Below are 23037 nucleotides of genomic sequence, written 5' to 3'. Positions count from 1 at the left end.
AAAAAAAAAGCTGTGAGCAATTTGCACTTAACCCACTTGAGAGTTGCCCTCCCAGAAACGTAGTGATGCGATGCTTATCTACAGAAAGGTCCCACTGACGGCAGTTTGCTGTTGGGGCAAATTGCCTGCTAATTTCTGCTCGAGCTAGCCAATTAGTCAGCTCATTACACCTTCCTGACTGGTCTGGCGAGTGGAGCCCATTGCCAAGGGGACAGGAACTTCCCAGGGAGGTGCCGGATCAGATTGCTGTGTCTTCTGATCCCTCTGGTGTCTGGCAGAGGTGAGACATGAGCTCCAACTGTCAGACCTGGAGACCCACTTCTTTGGTGTCAACGAAGACAAAAGCAAAGACACCTCTTGGGGTTTCCCTGGCGGCCAGAGGGAAAGGAAATGGGTCACTGCCTGGCAGGGAGAGCTGAAGGGGAATCCGAAAGGTCTGCGCTGAGCTGTGAGCCAGCAGAGCAGGGATCTTGCTTTGCTGAGCCTCTGCTCTTTTATTTCCATCAGTAGTATCTATTTCCCAGATAGTATTATTTCATATATCCAAACAATGTCTTAATTCTGTTTGTCGTTATTTTCAAAAATGCCCTTTGAAGCACCTCTCACAACCGCCTGCAAGTGTCTGCCTCCATGTGTCCTGAGCTGTGAGTGTCATAGATGAAATGGAAGGGGTGGAAAAGCTGGGAAAAGCTAAAGATAAATGTAACAGATGCATTCCGTGCAGCTCTCAGAGGGTGAAGCACATTGGCTTTAAGGTGGTGGCAGGATCCTGGTGGGGCTCATGTCCTGCCACCACCTTCCTCTGTTCCACTTTGCCTTCCCCACTGGCTGTGGTTCCCATTGCTGCACGGATAGCAGTACATTTTCCTTCCTAGAAGGAGTGATTTGAGAATAAGGGCAGTAAGTAGCATACAAGGCTGGTGCTGAGGGATTGCAGGGAGTGAATAATTCCCAAATACTGTGATCCTGGTGTGCTGGGTCCAGAGTCCTACTAGAGGTGTGCCCGTTGCAGGGCTGGCTGGCTTGGGTGCAGCATCCCAATTTTGGGTGCTCAGTGTGTGGCTGTGGTGACTGGGTATAGAGGTGGAAATGGAGCAAAAGGTGATGGGAAGGGGCACGTTTGAGGTTGGCTCCCATACCAAGAGGGGGCTGAAGGCTGGCTCAGGGTGCAAGGTGGAGCCTGTAGGGTAGAAGTCAAGATGAAAGTCATCAGAATCAGGCAAGGACTGCATGAAAAGACGTTCAATTGAGCTGTTTTGGGGAATCAACCCTGACTTGCTAAAAATACAGCATTTGGTAGCCTGGCCTGGCCAGACATGTTCGTGAGCTGCAGCTGGAGCACAGCTCGCTCCCATCTGGGCTTGTGGCTTGGGACTGGCAAGGGTTCACTCCTTCAGTGACTGCTGCTGGTGTCAGGGGTGGCTCTGGCCCTGTCCCATGCCAGGCTGCCCCAAATTGGCTCCAGACCCTCCTCTGGGTCACCCTGAGGAGGGGGAATGCAGCTGACCCTGCTGAAGGGCATCAGAGCTGGAATGGAAGCATGGAGGAAGCAAGAGTTCCCTGCTTGTGCTGGTGTCCTATGTCCTTCAGGAGTATGGTCCTCCCTGAGGGTTGGTGGGCTTTTCTGGCCTGCTGGGAACCAAACCCAAGGAGCATCAAACCCCCAAACTCTCTCCATGGGTCACCTCTTGGACCACTGTCTTTGTGTCTTGGTGAGAGAAAGAACCCAGGCCATGAGCTCCCAGTGATGTAAGTGAGAGGTTTTTGCTGGCAGCATCCTCCTGGTGCAATCACCATTCCTACCCACCTCCTGCTTGGGACCAGGTGGATCTGGGTGCCTTCAGAGCAGCCAGCTCCAGCAATGTCCTTATAGATGCCATCTGCAGCGAGGATTTGGATGGCACTTTGTGGATTGGTTCCCCTGAATAGATGCTGGTGACGAATCCCATCATCACTCAAACTGGTCTCCCAGTATGGGGAGCTGGTGGCTTCATCCCAAGAGAGGTGAGTGTCAGCTTTGGGTCTGGGAGGATGGCATGTGGCCAGGGCTGTGCCTTCTCACTGGGGCTCCTGCGTGCCTGGGTTAACTCCTGAGTTAATCCCTGCTCCAAATTCAACTTAAACGTTGAAGGGTTAAAGGCTTACTTTAGGGCTGGGGTCTCTGTTCTTTTATTAGATCACAAAACGAACAACACGAAGCATTGAGCTGGTTCCTGCTTCAAAGCAGTGTGTCATTCAGAGCAGGTATCGCCATTGCAACACAATTTTAGAACAAAGAAAGAAAACAGAGACAAAACTAAAAACAGGAACCAGCAGATAAACAATCCGCTGGTGCTGCTGAGTTGAGCCGAGCTCCTTCCTGCTCTCAGCCATCTGGCAGGTCAGCACAGGGACCTGGGGGGTTCATTGGGCCTGGCTGTCCTGGTTGGCTCTTCCCAGTGGGGAAGCCAGCTGAAAAGCTTCTCCATTTAATAGAATGAAATAAATAATGATAAATAAAACCGAAGAACCTGCAGAACTGTGGTGTGAGCAGAGCACCCAGCTCTCCTCTTCCAAGCGTTCCTGGAGCGATGCCACAGGTTCACCACTCTGACCTGGGCGAGATGTGTTTCCTGGCTGCGTTTGTGAGGTTGGCATCTGGCTCCAGCCCTGAGAAGCTGAATGTTGCCAGGGTTTCCATAGAAGGGGTGCTGGTGAGCCATTGAGAGCAGGAGTGTGATCAGAGCTTGGGGCTGCAGCTGCCTGGGGCTGCTGGGATGGGAGAACGGGCACAGCAGCATCCCTGGTGGCAGGTGCCTGCTGAGGTGCTGGTGTCCCTACCCAGTGCCATGGAAAACTGGTGTCAGACTGGCCCCAGGAGAACCGACTCAGTGGGGGTCTCTTAGCAGTGAGAACCGAAATACCTGTGCATGGAGGAGGAAAATGTTTTATTTGATCTGAAATTACAGGTTTCATCTACTTGTGGCTCGATTTTTACTTTCAGAGTTGCAGTCAGATGAGTGTGAATGCTGTTTCAAAATGATGGGCTGGCAAGTTTCATTCTGAGGCCTTGAGGACCCCTTCCCCCCACTTCTCCCCTTGTGCACCCTCCGTGCAGATGCATTTTGTAGGGGTTCAGTCCGACTCACTGAGGAGCTGGCTCACTCTGAAATGGTTTATCTGATTACTTTATTCTTTTTGCCAAGTTTCCTGCAACCCTCTTATTGCTGCTACCGTGATTTAGCTTGTTAAATCCACAGCCCTCTGAAAACTTGACCCTAGGCAACATCTCCAGCATCACTGGGGCAATGGACTTGGTTCTGTCAATGTCAGCCTGGCTCCCAGTGCTGTGAATCACGGCTGAGGCTCCATCAGCTCAAAGGCAGAAAAGGTGTGCAGTATTAGGGCTGAGCATCTTTATTTTTTCCCGCAGAGCCTTCAACTTTGAGTCTGAAATGAAAAGCAGTGGCAGTTTGCTGGAGGTTTTTTGCCCTTCTGGATTTTCCTTTCCTGGTGTTCTCAGCTTCTTCACCCCATGAGCCTTAAGCTCCGGCTGCTAATACGGTAATCTGGAATTTGGGAAATCCCATTAATTAATTCCCCTTACAGCATCGCGAATGGCTCAGAGGGAGGCATTAGCACGGAGCTGACGTGTCTTAGGCATTCCTCAGCTTCCTCTCGGCTTTCCCTTCTCATCACTCGAACTGGGCGAGCTTAGCGACGGCCGAGCAGGGCAAAGCTGTGCTGCAGGGAGCTGCATTAACACAACCACAGCCCCGAGACCAGTTGTCCCACTTCAGCAGAGGCTCAGAACGCTCCTCCCCGAGCAGCAGACAGCAGCCTGCCCCCTGCCCGACTCTCAGCGGGCTGCGGCTGTGCAGAGCCGAAATCGAGTCCGCCGCTTCCCACGGCTGCACGGCTTGTGCTTTCTATGCACGGGGACGGGCAGGGCGCTGCGTTTCTTTATTTGGTGTTGCCGCTCGGGGCTACGTGATGCTGAGCGCTGCCGGCTCCGACCTCACACACCGCACGTGTGGGAGCTTCGTGGTTCTTCCCCTCCTCCCCTTCTCCCCCTCCCTGCTCTTGCCTGGTGGCAATGCAGCCTCGCAGCTTGCTGCCTTTCCCTGGCTGCAAAGCGTCGCTGCTGCAAGGCTGGAAAAGTTGCACCGAGCAATAAATCGGCCCTGGCCAGACCTTAATTCCTCCCTGCCCTCGGCTCCCCTGCCCAGCTCTGGGCATGCGATGCTCCCTGTCTCCAGGTTTTGGCTGGTTTTATGACATCTGGGATGCTTTCTCGATGGACTTGCTGTTGCAGACAAAAGACTGGATGCAAAACCAGAAGCTGCTTGTGATGGGAAAGTGGCTCTTTGCCTTCATTCTGCTCCTCCTGGGTGACTTTTTCTCATCTCCAGCAAGGATGATGCTCCAGCCCTTGGCTGCCCTGGTCTCCCTATCTCCTTTCTAGGCTGGGGGACCCTCCCTGCCCCCCGACCAGAGATGTTTCATTCTGCTTCACAGTGGTGTGCTGTGCCCCTGGGCCAGGAGAGCAGCAAAAATGATGGCCATGCAGCTGCTGGGAGCTGCTTAGCACTCGAACCATCCTGCAGTTTGCTGCTTAGGGATGCTGTGTCCCAGCTGTGGGACTATGAGATGCCCCTGACTGTGCCTCACCACAGAGCCATTTCCTTCGGCAAACTGGTATCATGAAGTGGTCTGGACTTCTTTCTGTAAAGAAGCCAAAGTGTTCTGCAAACACTTAATGTCTGGGTCTACGATTTGCCTCATTCAGTCCAGATCTGCTTAGCTACCTTTAGGTGCTCTTTAATATTAAAAGGTCTCTGAAACCACTGTTGCACGTTAGGTGCTTCCCCTGTCTGTGATGGGAGTCTCTCATTCAGCCCCGTTCTCAGGCACAGTGAGAGCAAGGAGCGAGCTCTATGTCTTAGTAAGCTTTCCAGTTCTCACGACTGCTGGTGGAAATGAGCCTTTGCAGCTCAGCAGGACATCACTGCCCTTCAGAAATGGGCTGTTCCAGATGCTGATGGGCTCTTTCAGCACTGTCCTGTCCTTTCCAATGGAGATACGTCCCAATAGCTGGAAACCTCAAAGGTGGATTTTGTCAGTGATGGACGGATGCTTATTCTTGGCTGTAGTTCTGCACACTCCACGTGTCCATGTTTTCCTGTGTTCCTTGTTTCACATAACAGCAATTTCATCTTTACGTGGTTTTGGTTGTCTCAAAATCTCCTTTGATCTCAATGTCTCTATGACAAGTGCACCACTCTGTCTGGACTTTTCTCCTTGGTGTGTGTTGCTTCGTGCATCCTACTTCCTCACCACCAAACCCCTGAGTCTTCATTGCTCCTTGAAGCTGTTTCTGCTCTGGTTCATCCTTGATGCCCTGATGGCAGCAAATATTCACAACAATGGCCCCAATTGCATTTGGTCACCCCTCAGTGTGCCTTTCCAGCCCTGAAAAGGAGGGAGGGGATAGCAGTACATCCTTTTTCCTGTTGTTTTTTTGTTTGCCTGTTGGTTGTCTTTCACTATGTGTAAGTACAGCAGATAGCATCAGGGGGGCCTTGGTGTGATTCACGTTTGTCACCTGCCCTCAGTAATTCAGCTCTTGGCTTCATGGGTCCTTGGTGTGATTGATGTTTGTAGGCTGCCCTGAGTAGTTCAGTTCTGTGCTTCACGGATGAGAAGAGGGGGCACTTCTCAAGTAATCAAGGCAATTTTTTCAGTCTTTGGGCTCATTCTCAAACGTGTACTTTTACTTGGCAGCAGTAGAGGTGGTGCTCTGGGCAAGCCAACATGTAGTGGGTGTGTGTGTGTGTGGTTTGCAGGGATGTGGGTGCTGGCACCCAAGCAGATCTCACTTGTATTTGCCCTCTGGCCTCATCAGTGGTTGGTGTTGTTGGTTCTTCTGTGCCAGAGTTCAGTAAGGGCTCAGTTATCAGCCAGGTTTTGGAAAAGATTCTCCATGTCATAGCATCACAGAATGGTTTGAGTTGGAAGGGACCTTAAACCTACCCTGTTCCATCCTTCTGGGCTGGCTGCCTAGTCTTGGGCACTTCCAGGGATGAAGCATCCACACCTTCTATGGGCAGCCTGTACCACGGCTTCTCTGCCCTTACACTGCTCCTCTGCTATGGAGGCTCCCTGGAGGTGAGGTTTTGCAGCCAAAGGAGCGAAGGTCAGTCATGATCCCCACTGTGGCATGAAATGCTGTTACTTCTTGGGCTAAAAGCAGCTTTTGTGCTTGCTCAGCAGGACAGGAACCTGTGGGTCTGTAAGGAAATAATGTGGTGCCGGGGTGTTTGCATGATACGCTGTCCTTTGCAAGCGCCCCAAAAGGATGTTTGTCAAACCAGTTGCCTCCAGGATCTTCTGATATGCTGCCTTTGTGCAGCTTGAACAAGCATCTTATCACCTCCATCTTGCCGCTCTTTGATGCACCAGCGCTTGCTTGAGCTGTAAATACATCATGGTTGAAGTTTGAATCTTAAAACTTGCAGGTTCCTCCCCTCTTTGCCCTGATTTCTACAATGACTTCCTCCAGCTGCTCCCGCTCTCGGCTCTGAGTTTCTATCTTTGGTTCCTGCGCACGGTGGAGAGGTGGCAATAAAATCCTGCAAGCTAAGGATAGTTAAAGCCAAGAGCTCAGTGCAATCTAAGAAAAGGAGACATTTTTGTTGGTGGAGCAGAAACCACACATGCACCATCTGCTGCAGTGCAATGGGGATGCAGCTCCCAGGGTTCCCGTGCTGCTCTCTCCTGTTGCACCCTCCAGGGAGGCAGCAGGCTGAAGTATTGCTTGAGGGACATGACCTTGCCCAAGATCCCTGCTGATGCACTGGTATGAGGACCTTGCCCTGAAAAATAGCTCTGCTTAGAATCCATTTGCTTTAATTCCCAATTAAGTGCTTTTCCTTCTATTGCAGCATCAGCCCAAGCTCTTTTTCCTTTATCCTCATCAGAATTGCTGCCCTTTTGTCCCCAGTGCCCTAAGCCCTGCTGCAGCAGCAAACCAAGTGCTGAGGTCCCTCAGTGTGCTAACCCACGGGTCAGCAGCTTTGCAAGGCGAGCCACATCTGTCCTTCCATCCTTCCACCCGCTGCCACTGCCCATGGACCTGGGCAGTGTGTTCATGACCTGCTCCCGTGGGTCAAGCACTTGTTTTTCCTTCCTGTTTCCTGCTTGGGATGCTCGGCCAGCGGCCTCAAAGCAACCAGAGCAGGAAGGGAGTTATCCTGCTGTGAAAGTACCCAAGGCTTTCTCTGGCAGAGCAAGACTGTGCTTCCCAGTTCAGGTTTCCCTGCAGGAAGGTGGAGGACTTCCAGCCATGGGAGATACTGCCAGGATTTGCTGTTCTGGAAGGGGAGATCTTGACTTATTTGATGTCTGCCTGCATTTCGCGTCTTTGGGAAGGTGGCTGGGAGCCAGCAGGACGTTGGCTGCAGTGCTGCCTCTGAGAGCATTGGGGTGGGCAGGCAGGGATCTGCTTGCTGCTGGGGTAGGCAGTGCCCTGTGTACCCACAGAAGATGGTTTAGTTCTCTTCAGTCCTTTACTTGGGAAGACCAACACTGGATCTGGTCTTTGAGCATCTCCTTCTGTTCCCATCTAATAGTGGTGTCCTGGACTCCACCACAGTAGAAGGAAACCAGGGAAGTTCTTTGGGCTGTTTAACAGTTTGGGCTTATGTGGACCTTAACACAGAAAGGTGCCTCACCATGCAGAGAAGCAGATGTGTGCCTCCCAAGTCACCTTCTCACCTGCACTGTCCCCACCATGTGGAGCTGCTGGTGGCCTCTCTCATCTCCTTGACTTGGATGCTCTATGCAGATTGGCAGCAGCACTTGGGCACCAAGGGCCTCAGGTCTCATTTGCTCTAACCCTGAGCTGGAAAGCTGAGAAAAGGAAAGGTTTGAAGGCACCAAAGGCAAGCAGGGTAACCACAGCCTGTCTCAGCCAAGTGGAAAACGCGTGTCATGGAGCTGGGAGAGCCTGAGGGCTCTCTGTGGCCTCAAGATTCACAAGCCAGCAGGAGAATCCATAAATAAATGGACTGATTTTTTTCAAATGCTTCAAAAACGTCAGGATTTTGGCAAACTTTCTGCCTGAAAGCAGAAGAGCAATCTGTGAATCCCTTCCTTCTGCCAAGGGATGAGTGCTTACCTATTCAGTGTGGGTTACCTGGAAAAACATGATTGCTCTGCCCACCTTTCAAACTGTGACACACGGAGGAAGCAAACTCAACAGGAAACCTCTGCACTGACTTGGGTTGCTGGGACAATTTCGCAGACACCCCAGGATCCTTTGCCCCATGCTTGTGGCATTGCTTAAATTGTTGCTCATTTCTCCAAAACAAAGCCATGAGGCAAGAATGCTCTGTTCCAAAGGAAACCAGAAGGCTTCAGTGTTGTCACAGCAGTAATGTTGGTGGTGTGATGCAAGGCTGACAGAGCCAACTGTACTCTTGTTGTGAGGTCCCGTGCCCAGATCCATGCTGTGGTTCCTGGTTCTGCTCTTGGTCTGTGTCAGTTCCTCCTGCCACCTCCATTGGGGCAGTGATGGAGGAGGAGATGTTTCCATGGGCACTGAGGGGCAGATGTTTGTCTCTGCTAGGCAGCCATATGTATGGACTGGGTGATGGGAGGCAGAGAGGGCTCCAAATGGATGAGGTCTAGCTGTGCTGTGAAGAATTCCAATCCCTTCTGACTGCTGATGTAGCACAGGGATGTTATGGAGGATAAGGAATGTGCCCGGAGAGCTGAAGGTTTGCCTTCTCCTCCCAGCTGTGCCACAAATCACTGTGGGACAGCAGAAAAGCTGCTTGACGTTTCCAAGCACTGACTTCTCTCTCTCTTAAGTGGTGATGACAGCTTGCCCAGTGCTGGGAGGCTGCTTTCACAGTATGCGCTGTTACTACTGGAGAAGGGAAAGCAATCGTGTCTTAGGGACATCCAGGGCTTGAAGTCCCATAGTTGATGTTGTAGGACAGTTGTCCAACCTGTGAGCAAGGGGCAAGAAGGCAGGAAAACCCACTGTTTCTGCAACATGCTGCTCTGCTTAGATGTGAGCCAGGCAGCCACCAGCCTTGGTGATGAGGGTTTCGGGGCAACCTGAGCGTGCTGCAAACGTGACCACTGCTTTCACCCTGCAGTGTCTCTGCCATCCCTTCCAAGCACCTCGCACCGACCGGCCAGCCTGCAGGGAGGGTCAAGATCTAACAGCTCTGCTGCTGGGAGTCTGGCTGAAGGGAGGGAGAGGACAGATTTCTGTTTGCTTTTTTTTTTAATCAATGCTTACCCACCCTCCCATCGATCTGAACCCTTGACCTTAACGCTGGTTTCTTCCCAGCTCTGTGGGAAGTCCGATTACATCCAGAACTGTCCCCTGCCTTGTGTCATTTTGCCCAGTGTGGGTGGAAAGGAAGGGAGAGTTTGGGGAATAAACAGCAGAAGAGGTTGAAAACTTCCCTCTTGCCTGCGGTGAACACGCAGCGCTCTCCCATGAAAGATGCCTCTGTAAGCACCCCTTGGGTTGAATCCTTGTGTGGTCCGTAGCACACCAGGGAAAAGAAAACAAAGGCTCTGTGTTTTCTCTGGTTTAGAACATAATGATAAAATCTTTGTCATCTTTCATCCTTTTGTTCACTGCCTGCTCTGTGCTGAGGCATTGGGAAGGGGCAGCTGGGCCGGCACAGGGCTCACCTCATCACCCTTCCCCTCCGAGAGCCGAGCTGTGCTCTGGAGCAAGCTGACGTGCAGGAGGTGTATTTCTGTGAGCCGGGTGTTGGAATGGTGCTGGTGAGTCACGCCGTGCTCTTAGTCACTGCTTGCACCACAAGTCATGACTAAGGTGCTGTGCAGCTCCGCTCTCATTCAGTCCCCAGCACAGCAGCAGGGCGCTTTGCGGGCGTTCCTCACACTGTGGATGTGCAAAACTTTAGATGTAAGAACAAACCGTGGCAGTGGCAGGTGGGCAGGAGCACGGGAGCCTTCTCAGGGCAAAGGAAAGATCTCCCGTGCAGAAGGTCAGTGCTTCCAGATGGCTTCACTTTCACCTGCTCGGAGCTGAGGGATGGGTGATTGCTGGGACCGGAGCCTCAGCCCTGGGGGGGACTTTCTGAGGGATTGCTGGCAATTAGGGGCTATTTATTAGCAGCCAGCACTGGGCAGACTGGGATCTCTCTGCTGAGATCTCTCCGTTTTTGCTCCTGCTGGTGGGGGGTGGCTGCTGAGCATTGAGTGTTGACCAAATAGCAGGAAATCAAACATTTTGGGGTAGCTTTGGGAAATGTATGACTGTCCTGGCCAGACTGACAGCAAAGATCTCATTGACAGGTGTCTTTTGTAATATTGGCAAGTTTTATTTCCTTTTTCTGGAATATTTTCATGCGCTTGTGCCACCCCTAACCAAAAGGCAAGAGCCTTTCTCTGTGCGCTGGGAGCAGAGAGGTGACTGTCCCGAGGTCTCTGGGGAAAGCAGGGCTGGCACTGCAGGGGATGAGGGACTCTCTGCCCTGGGAACCTCTTTGCTCAGAGTTGGAGCTGATCTAAGGAGAGGTTCTGGGCAAATGGCTTTTGATTTTCTGACGTCCCAGCGTTTGGAGTGGGTGGGATAAAATCCTCCTGCCCCCAGTGCAGCCCGTCTGAGGTTGGCTGGCACCTGAGCTGTGGGGAGAGCTGCTACAGCAGCACTTTGTGAAAGGGACACAGCCAGGCACACAGTCCAGAGTTTCACAATGCCTGTAGATGCTGGGGCTGAGGTCCCAGTGGTATTTTCCAGCATTACCACAGGGCCACATGGCATCCTGTCCACGTTGGCTGCACGGCACAAGGGGACAGTGCTGGAGGCACCAAGGATGGTCCACGCATAATACAAGCAATGGAATCTTGAAGACTGCCATTGCTTTTCCCTGCAAGGTGCTGCAGCTGTAAGCTCCTGCAGTGCTATCTCTGACGGAGGCTAACCCACAAACATGTAAGTGAGACTCCATCTATGCCACAGACGGAAGCAATGAGGCAGCAGATGCGTCTGCAGTGGGTCGGGCTGGGTGCCTCGCTCTACAGCCACTCATGGTTGGTCATGGATGTGTGCATCTCCTATTCTTTGCCATAGTTGGGAGGGACTGGGAGAGAAGAGGACAACAAAGGGTGAATGTCATTGGCTTTAGGGTTGGGAAAGGTGCCAGGAGGCAGTAAGAGCAGGACATTTTACCAGGAACATCTTGTGTGCACCACAAAAGTGTCACCATGCTCTCAGCTAAGGGCTAACCTTCTTCCTTCTCTTTCCTTAGGAGATGAATTAAAATGCAGCACACCACGTGCACAGAGGACAGGATCTACCATGCACTGGAGAGATGTCTGCACGGGCTTAGCAGAGATGCTGTCTCCAGCAGATGGGCTGGTAGGTGACCTGTTGATCGTGAGCTCCCTGACAGCCTTGATGGGGGCAGACCCTTTTGTTTCTGCATGCTTTACCCTCTTGTTGCTGATCTACCTGGACAGGACAGACCTGCTGGTGCTCCTGAGAGGCTGAGTGGCCTTTTTTCCCTTCCAACATTCAAAGTTAGAGGTGGGATCCAACCCGGTCCATCTTCCTGAGTTTCTCATAGCAGTAGGAGGGTGTACTGAGTGGCTGAACAAGTCAGGTTAGGTCATACAGAGATGCACCCTGAGCAGAGCAGCCATTTGTTTTGCCAGGTGCCCATGCATGAGCTGGCAAGAGGAGGATTCTTTGCTCACTCCAAGGAAAGGCCCCTTTATGTAATCAGCCAGGAATACCGTGCTTTGGGGCATAAAGACCTCAGAACCTCTGGGCGTATCCCTGCTGCATTGTCAGAAGCAACTGTTGAGATATAGCTATCAGCTGTTTAACCTGCTTCAGATACCGGGCTGGCCATAAAGATGGGAGCCTCATCAGAGCACTGGGTGGCAAAGGTGAGGGAAGAGCTGCAACAAGCAGAAGCCATTCTTATATATCACCTTTTGAATTCTCATCCTCATACTTGCACTTCCAGGCTGCAATTAAATCACTCCTATATCCACCTGGGGATGAAAGAAATGAACACGAGGGCTGTCACGCCCAGGTTTCTTTATGCCTGTACAATCCTTCTGCACACCTCCTCAGCTTTTCCATCATGGGTCAAGGAGGAGCTGCAAGCCATCTCCTGTCCGATGCTGAATGCTGGACCACAGGAGCGACGCTGGCTCTGGGGCTGCAGCATCACTGCAGGGCCTGCTTCATGCAGATATCACCAGCGCCAGAGCCCTTAGCCTCCACACATTCTGGGCACCAGTTCTTGAAGTGTGACCTGGATTCCTGGTTCCTGGAAGCGTGGCTGTGCCCGTAGGAATGCCTCTGCTCAGGCATCTCTTTGTGCCACTCACAGCTCACCTCTTCCCATCATTACAACTCATCATTCCCCATGTCACTCACTCGTCCCAGCCCCTCAGTGCTGGTGGCTGCATGACGTAGCCTTTTAAAAACCACTCTGTAATGTTTCCAGCTCATTAGCGAAAATAAGGCTGACCTGGGCTGTGGGTGGAGGGGATGGGAGCAGCAGTGCTGCCCAGCCCTTGGAAGAGCTGCTGCTTCGAGTCCTACCCTCTTGTGGTTGGAAGTACTTTGTTATTGCAACAAGGTGGTTTAGGGAAAACAGAGCATAGTAGAACATATCCTATTTATTTGCACAAACAGAGTGGGAATTTTTTCATGTTCTCCTGCCTTTGTTGTGCAACAGGCGCCAGTTTTATTATGGCTGTCCAGTGTCGGAGCTATGCTGCTATTTATGGCAGGGCTCTGTTCCTCTTATTTTCCTTGAATCTCTGTCTCACTCTTAGCTGGGCAGCATCCTTCTCCTTTTTCATTTTCAACTTCTTATATCACTTTTATTTCCCAGTTTACTTGCACTCCCCTTTTACTTGCACTCCCCTCCTTTTTCCCAGTGCGATGCACCAAAATAAGGTGTTCCACGCTGCAGCTCATTGGGCTGGAGCACTGCTGGGGCTTTGCTCAGTTTTAAATTATTGGAGGTCTAATTTCTGCACAGTAACTTTGCAGGAGGATGTTCTGGAGAGGATGAATAATCACTTCCGATGTGACGTTTTCACCCGCGTGAGCAACTGAGCTGCTGAGGTTTGTGGAATCAGCAAAGGGCAGAAGTGAGAGTGCTTTGGCGTTGCAGATTTACGTCCCAGAGCACATAGTGAGCTCAGGGGCTTAAGCATCCCTCCTACACTGCAGCATTTATGGGAATCAAGTGGAAAAGCGCTAGCAAACTGATGTGCTTTCCTTCGTGGAGATGCGTTTGGGCACAGTGTGATTGCCTTATTCCTCATTGCTGGGCATGGTAGTAAATTCCTGGTGTGCCACAGGAAGCAAAACGGTGTATTGCTCACAGGAACAGAGTGTTTGGTGGAGGAGTGCACTGGGTCTGGCTGCTGGGGAAATCAGAGGTGTGAGAAGGGCTGCAGGAGATGGGGACTGAAGGTCTCGAAGGGTGGGGAGATGCTGGGGAAGGTGGAGGGCAGCCCGGTGCCCCAGAGGTCCGAGGGAGAGGTGGATGCTGTATCTCTCTTGTGAGTTGCTTGGTGCCAGGAAGGATGAAGGGTGCTGGTGAGGAAGGATGGAGGTCATTGGAGAGCCAGAGCAGTGTCCGATGATACAATAGTGGGGCTCAGATTGGTGTGCTCAGCTCTAAAAAATCATAGGGTCATAGAATGGCCTGGGTTGAAAAGGACCACAGTGCTCATCCAGTTCCAACCCTCTGCTGTGTGCAGGTCGCCAACCAGCAGACCAGGCTGCCCAGAGCCACATCCAGCCTGGCCTGGAATGCCTGCAGGGATGGGGCTTCCACAACCTCCTTGGGCAACCTGTTCCAGTGCCTCACCACCTCTGGGTGAAAAACATCCTCCTAAATGAAGGGAGGCTGAAAGCACTGCTTGAATGCAGTCATCTAAATATCAGCATGGGGAGCGACCAGAATTGTGTTGTCGGGGTGCTCCAGTTTAATAACAGAACACAGACCTACCACCAGCTCTCAGCCTTACAGGCTGTAACCCTGGAGCTGATCTCACAGCCTGGTATGGTGTTTTATGGCTGGGATCACTGCTCTCTCCACCCCCTGGTTTGGTGGGAGCACCACGGCTGCACCCAGTGCAGGATGTGCTGCAGGGCCCCACCTGTGTGGCTCTGAGCCTGGAAATGGGGCTGCAGCTTTCTGCTTTTCTCTCCTTCCAACTGCATCACTTCTGACAGCACCAGGATGCTCGCCCTGAGCACTGTGGGCAAAGGTTCTTCTTTCCCTATCTATCTATCTATCTATCTATCTATCTATCTATCTATCTATCTATCTATTATTTATTTATTCCCATTTGATGCTCCCCCCTCTATGAGCAGCACAGGGGAAGCAGCAGCCGCAGCAGCTGAGGTCAGGAAGGAGCTGCAGCAGAAGGAGGCGGCTCACAGTGCTGCTCACAGAGCCTCATCCTTCTGAGGCCGCCCACGGGGCCAGAACTTGACAGCAAATCCTGGGGCTCTGCTGGCAGCACTTCCTATGGGTGGATATTCCTATCTCCCCCCACCAGTGCTTTCGCAGGAGATAATGGGGAGCAAGGCTCCAGCATCATACAAGGGTGCCCCCAAGCTGCACCCTCCCTGCATCTCAGCCTCCTTTGCATCTCAGAGCAAGAAATGTGCTGCTGGTGAATCAAGTGCATGTGCAATGTACAGGGCAGTCTGGTTTGAGCTTTCGGTGAGCACTCAGTGTACATCATCCCTTTGTCCTTTTGCTGAGCTGTACTGAGACGGATGAGCAGCTGCAAGTAAACTTCTGGATGTGGTTTCCCACCTGGTTGCAGCCTGTCCCTGTTCTGCTCATAAACCGAGTGCTGTTCTGCAGTTCATAAAAGTGCCCTGTGCCACCACAGTGCCCAGCTGTGTCCTGGCTGCCCACAGGGCACCTGCTGAGAGATGGAGGTGACACTTGCAGAGCAGGTGGCTCATGTGCTATTCATGTCATCTGGGGCTCTTGTTCCTGACCTGTGCATGTGAGGAGCATTACCTTCAGTGCTCAAAGAGCCTTTTTTTTTCTGGATACAGGGTTGTACTCTGCTCCCAGTGCTCAGAAAGGTGATGCTTGTGACCAGGACTATGCACAGACAAAAGGGAACTCCCACCCAGCGTCCTGACCGATGCCTGATGGTGCTCTGCTGCTCAGTCTTTGTTTATTGTGTCCAGGATTTCCGAGCTGCTTTTTGTGCTGGAGAATATTTTTAGCAAGGACACAGCTGTTTTGGTGTGTTTTTGGTTACCGCTGCGTTGCCAAATTGAGGGGCCCAGCCCCTGCAGCTTGTAGCTTCCCAGCACTGTTTGCTTTGCTGTGGGTGATCCCAGCACCTTGCCTTGGCTGTGAGTCTAACAGGAATTCCTCTGCTCAGAGCAACGTTAACTCAGCCTTGCTGCATCCTTTGCTTTGGCTCAGATTTCCTGTAGAACACACAGAAATGGGTCAGAGCCCTCAGCCCTGCGTTGTGTTGGCACGGTGCTTCCCTCCAGCCCTGCTCTTGTCTCTGCTGCCTTCCCCTGCTCCCAGCTTGGTGTGCATTCAGCCCAGCACTTCTCCAGGGAAGCATCCCAGTACCTCCCTGCCTGAGCCACTGCTGCTTCTTCCTCTGTGCCAGCAGTGAGAGGAAGGAAAGGGCTCACAGCCGTGTTCGTGCAGGAATCCACTTGCTCCTTGCCTGGTGCTGCGCTGCTCAGCTCTGCTGGGCTGGGCTCTTTGGGTGCAAAACAGCTTGAAGTAACCCCAAACCTCCCTGCTGGAGCTGTGTTTCAGGGCTTTGCTTCTTGCTGAGGTCAGCAAAGCTCCCATCAGCTCTGACCATATCTCTTGGATGCTGGGTGTTTCCCTGGAGGGTGCTGCTCTCCAGGACAGCGTTGAGTTGTTTGGTCTGCTGGGGTTCTCCGGAGGAGAGCCATTGTACTGACTTCTCTTAAAGGAAAACTCAGAGCTGAACTACTGTCCATAATGGCTATGCCCTTGCTGATCAGGTGCCACAACAAAAGGTTGTGCTGGAGAACACCGATCTGTGGAAAATAACATGTTGCATGGCAGCGGGGGGAACTTTGCAATGGGCAACAGCTCCTGCCCTGTTCATTCAGCTACAAACATGGCATGAAGCCAGGAAACCCATGGGTGTCCCAGCACCTGTCTGTGAGGGACAGAGGGAACTACAACTCCTTCTCCAGTTCTCTTTCAATATCTGGCTACTCTGGATGGGTTTACGTGTATTTTATGACAGTTTGGAGGTGCTGAGGAGGTGGAATAAATGCTGGGCAGGCTTAGCAGTGATGCTGATGTGTTCACCACCTGCAGCGATGCTGCTGTGAGGTCTGACCAGGCAGCTGCAGGGCCTGGGAAGCTGTTCAGGGGGTGAGCATCACCTTGGCTGCAGAGGGGCTGGGATCTGAGTTTTGCCTTTGGTGTACTGGGATGCAAGAAGAGTGCTGTGAGGCTTGGTAAAAAGTGATGTTGCTGTAACAAGTGCCGTTTGGAGAGCTTAAATCAGTTCAGAATTGGGGTGTGATTATTTTTTTCCCCACAGCAATATATGACCCAGGCATCAAATACCTCCCCCTGACCCCTCCCTGCTGCTCATCCCTCCTGTGAGCACCATTGGTCATTGTGCTTTGTCTCCCTTGCAGCAGGGCTGTGCCTGAACTGCTGGAGCCTGCAAGAGCTGGTGAGCAGGGATGCTGGCAACTACCTCATCCTGGTGGAGAAAATCCTCGGCAAGGCCAGGGAGGTGAGTAGGGGCTGCTGGCTATGGAGAGGAGCTTTTCATGTCTTGATGGGCAATTCAGGGTTGTGTTCAAACCCCATTGGTGGGCAGTGTTGGTCCAGCAGCTCCAAAATGATGGATACGGAGATTTTGTTGAGGCTCTGCCCAGCTTCCTGCAGTGCTGGAGATGGAGCTGGGGCAGCTGAAGCATCAGTGGGGCTCGTTGTATTGGCTGCCATGCCCAACCCTGTGTGGGAGAGCTCAGGGCCGCCTGGGGCTGCAGGCAGGAGGACTGAGGAGAATGCCTTGATGTGGGAGGAAGCCTGGGGTTCATGTGATGGGGTAAATGCTGCCTTGCATTTCTGGGGGAAGAAAGGCTGCCTTGCTAATGCATTAACATGATTGCTGCTACTCTGTTTAATTGACAAGTTGTTTTCAATGGCTGGGATTGATCTTGTTACAATGGTGTTGTATTATGTTGTGTTGTATGTAAATTTTTCTTGCACTTTGTGCTATGCTTGTAGACAAAGGGAGAGAGTGTCTGCAAGCCTGCTTTTGAGCACTCCCTACGTCCTTTGTTGAAATAATCCTGCTGAGGTTGGGACAGAAATGCATGCTTTGCACAGTGCTTTGCCATTTGTAATCCCTAAGCAGGGCTGGGCTGCCTGTTCGGGGCCACTTGCATAAAACTTCATGCAACTCTGCAAGGATCGAGAGCATCAGAGGGCCAGGAGCTCAGCTGAATGCAGCTTCTCAAGAGTAAAGGCAGAGTGTGCCACTGCCTACTTCTGTGGGTGCTTTAGGGGGATTTTCCCATGGAGATGAGCTGTCTCCACCTGTTGGGGATGGTTGCATGGTGGTGTGGATTGAGAGGGCTCAGATGCACTCATAGGGGAACATCTGGCACCCCCATGCTCATCCTTCTCTCTTTTGCTGTTTCCTACAGGTGCAGGAGAAGTGTGACTACGACCTGGTGATGCCCCTGGCCCTGCTTTTCTACTACGCCGTCCTCTATGTAAGTCTGTGCACACAGCACTTCCCAGCCCCCTGTAGCTGCCATCTGCAAGGTCCCACCCTGCTTTGGTCTGTTCCTCTCTGAAAAGATCCCATACGAATCTGCAGGGATCTGAAAAGACCCCATACGAATCTTGCGGCTGCACAAGCTGCAAGAGATGAAAAAAATGCACTTTGGTGTTTTTAATCTTTGCATTTAAAGACAGGTCAGTCAGAAAGGCAGGCAGTATCTCTCTTCAGAGAATCCAAATTGTTTTCATTACACTGTAGAGTTGGGCAAAATGCGCAGACAATGCTAATGAAAAGGAGCAGAGCATTCACAGGAAGTATTTTTTATTATCATTATTATTAGCACAATGCATCATTATCCCGAGGAAATCATTGCTGCCAGGTCTTGCAAAAGCACAGACTTCAATGTGATTCATCTGCATGGATCTGTAGCTGTTAAAAGGGAATTTATATATAGGCTGTGGCATGTAAGCCTGGGGAGGCGCAGGGGAGGAAGTTGTTTTGCAGCTGTGCCCAGTGAGGTGCTTTGGCTCTTCCTTAGAAGAGGATGGGATGTCATGGGGTGACCCTGATCCCATCCACCATCCCCTCCCATCCCATCCCATCCCATCCCATAATCCCTGGGCTTTATGCAGAGCTCCAGCACCAGCTCCTTGCTCCCTTCCTCACCACCCCTCCCCATCCCTGCAGGCTCCCCACATCCCACCAGACTCTGAGCTGCTCCTGAAAGCTGCCAGCATCTACCACAGTTTCCTCACCTGGCCCGTGCCCTACTGCGATGTCTTCCGTGAGCTGCTCACTTTCATCAGTGATGAGCTCAAGGCACCAGGTGAGTGCTCCTGCCCTGCCGTGGGCTTTCATGTGATACTGATCCTGCTTCCCTGGGTGAGCAAAAGCCCCCAGCCCATGCAGAGTGCGACCAGATTTCTCTGGAGGAGCAAGGCAGGATTTTGGGAATGTGTTTTTGGGGTGCTGCCTTGTGGGCAAATTAGTGGGAGCATCTGATCTCGGCCCAGGGCTGGTGTGGATTAGCATGGACTGTCACTATTTCCTGGCTGCCTTTCAGTCTGCTGGTCTTTTGCATGGCAAAGCTCATGCCAGCAGCTTCCGCCAAGCCACAGCCTTTGCTCGAGATGCTCTGTGGCATAATGGGGCGTGCTAACAGTGGGTCTATTCATCAGCACGAAGGTGGTGGGAGGGTCTGAGCCTGCCGTGGGGTGGAGTTTCCATAGGGCTGAGGAACTCCCCAGCTGTGTCCTTGCAGAAGAGATGCTGCCTTGTGATCCAGCTTTAGGCATGTCGAGTGGCAGCAGCGCCCCAGTTAATTAGGGACTCTTTGCTGATATCCTGTTGTTCCCAATGGAGCAGCTCTTCCAATTATTTCTCAAAAGCCCTTTCTCCTAATCTCCCCATCTTTCTGTGGCTCATGGAGAGCTGTCATTGCACAGAGCAGATTTCAGCCCTTGTTTTGTCTTGCACAGGGCCGTGATCTGCTCTGAGCAGGGCTGGGGAAGGCTTGGAAGGGGATGGGGGCTGCAGCTGGGCCTGGTGATACCACCCTGTGTCCTTGATACAGACAGCTGGTTTGGAGATGGAATGTGAAACATAAGGTCTCCATCCATGCAACACCCCAAGGGGCACACTGTTAATCTTTTAATGAGACAAGGAAAGATAGGGATGGATGCCCACCATTAAAATCCCTTTTGCAAGTCTCTAAGGAGACCCTGGCCACCCGGAGAGGTGTGTCTGGGCCATCATACAGCTCCTGGCCTCCAGAAGGAGCAGCAGGGCTGATGTGATCACAGGGATGCTTGTCTCAGCTCCTCCTTGGCCGTATATTGCTGTGACACCACTTGGAGCCCTGCTGTAAAGACCACTGGAAAAGCCCCAGCACTGGGGATGTCACTTCCTTCTGCCCTTACCATGCTGCCACAAGTGCCCAGGGCTGCTGAGCTGGGGACTTTGATCCAAGGGCTTTTCCCCTCCTACAAATGGGATTCCCCCACCACTGCATGAAGCAGCTGATGGGAGGTGTTGGTGTGTGGGGCTGGGTGCCACAGAGCAGCCAAGAACAGTGAAAATGTGTCCTCTGCTGGAACACTGGCCAGGGCCTCACAGCCTCCGTGACCTGACAAGAGGCTGAAGCAACAATTTTGATTGAGATGGGGTAAATATTAACTGAGAACAAGCTGCTGTCAATATTTGCCAAGAATGCTATAGCTTCTATCTACAAGCTGGGGCTGATGTCTCTGCAGGAGTGGTGCAAACTGAGGGGGCTGTGGGTACTGCTCCCATGTTGGTGCAGCTCTGGGGCTGTCAAGCAGCAGTTGGGGTCGGGATGTGGCTGCCCATAGTGCTAAGGGTGCTGGATCTTGCTGATGCCATAACATCTTTCCCAGTTTGCCCCTCCTGCTGTTTAGGAGTGGGATGGGCTTTGCTGTTGTCTCCCAATCACAAGGACTGCAACTCCAGGTCCCGCAGATGTCATCCTGATGGCACCATGGGGACAGTCCTGGGGGAGGCAGCTTGGGGACATGGGCTGCCCATGCTGGACTCCAGAGCCATAGTGGGCTCTGTCCCTGCAGGAGGGACAGTGGCTGTGACTTGCTGGCCACAGGGACATCTAGGGCTGGAAGGATAAAGCAAGAGGCAGAGGCTGCTGAATTATCACTGGTGTAATCCATAGCAGCAGTAGTGGGGCTTCAGGGGCTGGACATGGAGCTGCTTCCCCTTCCCACTTTCTGGTTCCTCTCCCATTGCTCCCTTGCTCCTGGGCTTATTCCCCTCGCACTCGAGTTGTGCTTTGCATCTGTAAGGACTTTTGCTGCTGCTGTTCCTGCTACAGGAGACAGCACGTGGGGCAGGGCAGCCTGTGGTACCCCCAAAGCTTATGTCCTCTGCTCTCTTTCCCAGGGATTTCCTTCCAGAGATTGGTGAGGACGGAGCAGGGGCTGCCTGTGAAGAACTACCAGAGCTCCACTGTGTAAGTGCAGGTACTGCTGGCCTTGCTCCAGCATTTCCACTATCTCATGCTGTTTTGCAGCAGCAGCAGAGTTGCAGCGATCAGCATCCCAAAAGTAGTGGTGGTGACAGGGGAGGAGAGCTGGATGGCAGAGCTGAGCTGTGAAAAGGGAGGGGGAGAGTGGTTGTGACATTTCTACAACCACAGATGAGTATCTGCAGGCATCCTGTGCTGGATATCCCCAAACAGGGAGACAAATCTGGGGGCAAACAGGCAGGGAAGGCAAAGGCTTGAGCCACCAGGCCAAAGCAGAACAGGAGCAAGCTCACGCCAGTGCAGCAGTGCGGGGCTCACTGGTTCAGTCAAACCCTGCACCTTACTTGAGGGCTGAACGTTTCTTCCTGCCCTGACACCTCATTTGTAAATAGGGAAATGAGCCCAGGCAGTACGTGCCCATCCTGGCTGCAGGGACAGTCCTTTCACAGCTACCCCTGCTCAGGATGGAAAGGCTGTCCTGTTGCTTTGGCTTCTAGATGCATGCTGCACAGCTTGGGATCTGCACCAGTATCCCACCCAGCTGCACTGGTGCTGTTGTGTTGCTTTCCTGTTACAGCTGCCCTGCCCTGTGCCAGTGCAAGTGCAAGCACCTGTGGCTTGCAGTGAGGTGGCTGCATTAGCGTGAAACCCTGAAAACTTGGCACAAGGCTGTACACAAGCTGAATGTCAGGCTTTTTGAAAGCTTGTGCCCTTTGCCTGAGCTTTCTAGAACCGGTTGCACCTTGGCCCATCTTTAATTCAGAGCTGGTTTTGCACAGTTATGTGCACTGTTCACGTCCATAAATGTAAGCACACGACTACGTGCTCCCCAGGATTTGGGAATTTAAAGCCTGCTGGTCTTCATGTTGTGGTCCAGAGCAAAAAGCCTTCCAGCTGAAGGATGTGGCTCTTCTCTCCAGCAGCAGCTCCTGGAAAGCAGGCAGCCTTGCTGGTGGCAGAGCAGGAGGAGGTGAGCTGTGTGTGCAAGAGCTTCCCATGAAGCCTGCCAGCCTCATGCATTTTCCTCCAGAAGCCCTCAACAAAGAGGAAAATGTGGCTGATGCCTGCACCATCTCCCTGCTGAAGTCCTTCAGATAAATTAAAGCTCTGCAGCAACTTAAAGCTCAGAAGGGATGCTCAACTCTTTACAAGGGGAGATGATAGCAGGACAAGGGGAAACGGTTTTAAGTTGAAGGAGGGAAGATTTAGATTGGATGTCAGGGGGAAGTTCTCCACTATGAGAGTGGTGAGGTGCTGGAACAGCTGCCCAGAGAGGCTGTGGATGCTCCATCCCTGGAGGTGTTCAAGGCCAGGTTGGATGGGGCAGCCTGGTCTAGTATTAAATGTGGAGGTTGGTGGCCCTGCCTGTGGTGGGGGCAGGGAGGAAGTAAGAGTTTGATGATCCTTGAGGTCCCTTCCAACCCAGGCCATTCTGTGATTCTGTGTGATTCTGTGATGCTGTGATGTTCACCTTGCAAAAGAAGATGTTTCCTGATTTTCTGTTCCCCTCTCCATCATAAATGCTGGGTGTCCAGTTTGGACAACTGTCTGCTAGGCTGGAACCCTTCCCTGGGTTGGTGATATTGCAGATATGGCAGGAGAGATGATGCCAGGGATGCACGGAGGGGCAGGACAGAGGATTCCCACCCACCTCACAGCCACATCTGCAGCTCATGTGAGGGGACGCTGCCATCTAGCGTGAATTCAGCCAGTGTTGCACACCACCAGCGTGCCAGCCGAGCTGCCTGCTCTAATTGCCATCCCGTGTCCCCAGGACGGTGCTGCTGCTGAACCGCTCCGAGGTGCAGAGTGAGTTCCTCTCCATCGCAGAGAAGCTGAGCGGCACTGAGCCCCCCCGGCACGCCGCGCTCATCCTGCTGCTGGAGCACCTCTACCAGGTCACCTTCGGCACCCGCTGCGACCTGGGCAGCCTGCGCTGCCTCCTGAAGGTAGGCACGGCCTTTCCCTTCTCTTCTCGGGTCGGGGCTTTGGTGCTGTATGCCCAGTTGGAGAGAGGAAGAGCCCCCTGATGTGAAACGCGGCAAAAAATGTCGCTTCACCCCGGGAACTCTTTGCTCTGCTGTTTATGGGGGGTAAAAACTTGTGGTGAAATCCTGTAGGTGTGTTCAAATGCATTAAGTGACAAGGGAAGGGAGCTGGTCATCCTTTTTCCCTGGGTAGTAGTAGACCAGGCTGCCCCATCCAACCTGGCCTTGAACACCTCCAGGGATGGAGCATCCACA

The 23037-nt window shown here is 52.5% G+C and overlaps 1 protein-coding gene across 3 annotated transcripts in view; it reads left to right on the top strand.

The window, feature by feature from the left end:
- Window positions 1-23037, top strand: part of PIK3R5 (phosphoinositide-3-kinase regulatory subunit 5) — a 42428-nt gene that overhangs the window by 8364 nt on the left and 11027 nt on the right. For 2 of the 3 annotated variants that reach the window (XM_010721233.3, XM_010721230.3), the window contains exons 2-7: window positions 11286-11395; window positions 16697-16797; window positions 17720-17788; window positions 18487-18625; window positions 20710-20779; window positions 22569-22743. In XM_010721233.3, the coding sequence (XP_010719535.1) occupies window positions 11299-11395; window positions 16697-16797; window positions 17720-17788; window positions 18487-18625; window positions 20710-20779; window positions 22569-22743 (651 nt within the window). In that variant the 5' untranslated portion in view covers window positions 11286-11298. The remainder of the gene's footprint in view (window positions 1-11285; window positions 11396-16696; window positions 16798-17719; window positions 17789-18486; window positions 18626-20709; window positions 20780-22568; window positions 22744-23037) is intronic. The other variant, XM_010721232.3, reaches the window with a different exon arrangement.

The sequence above is a fragment of the Meleagris gallopavo genome, chromosome 20, assembly GCF_000146605.3.
Source record: "Meleagris gallopavo isolate NT-WF06-2002-E0010 breed Aviagen turkey brand Nicholas breeding stock chromosome 20, Turkey_5.1, whole genome shotgun sequence".
NCBI classification, from domain to species: domain Eukaryota; kingdom Metazoa; phylum Chordata; class Aves; order Galliformes; family Phasianidae; genus Meleagris; species Meleagris gallopavo.
This window is presented reverse-complemented; position numbering and strand designations above follow the sequence as displayed.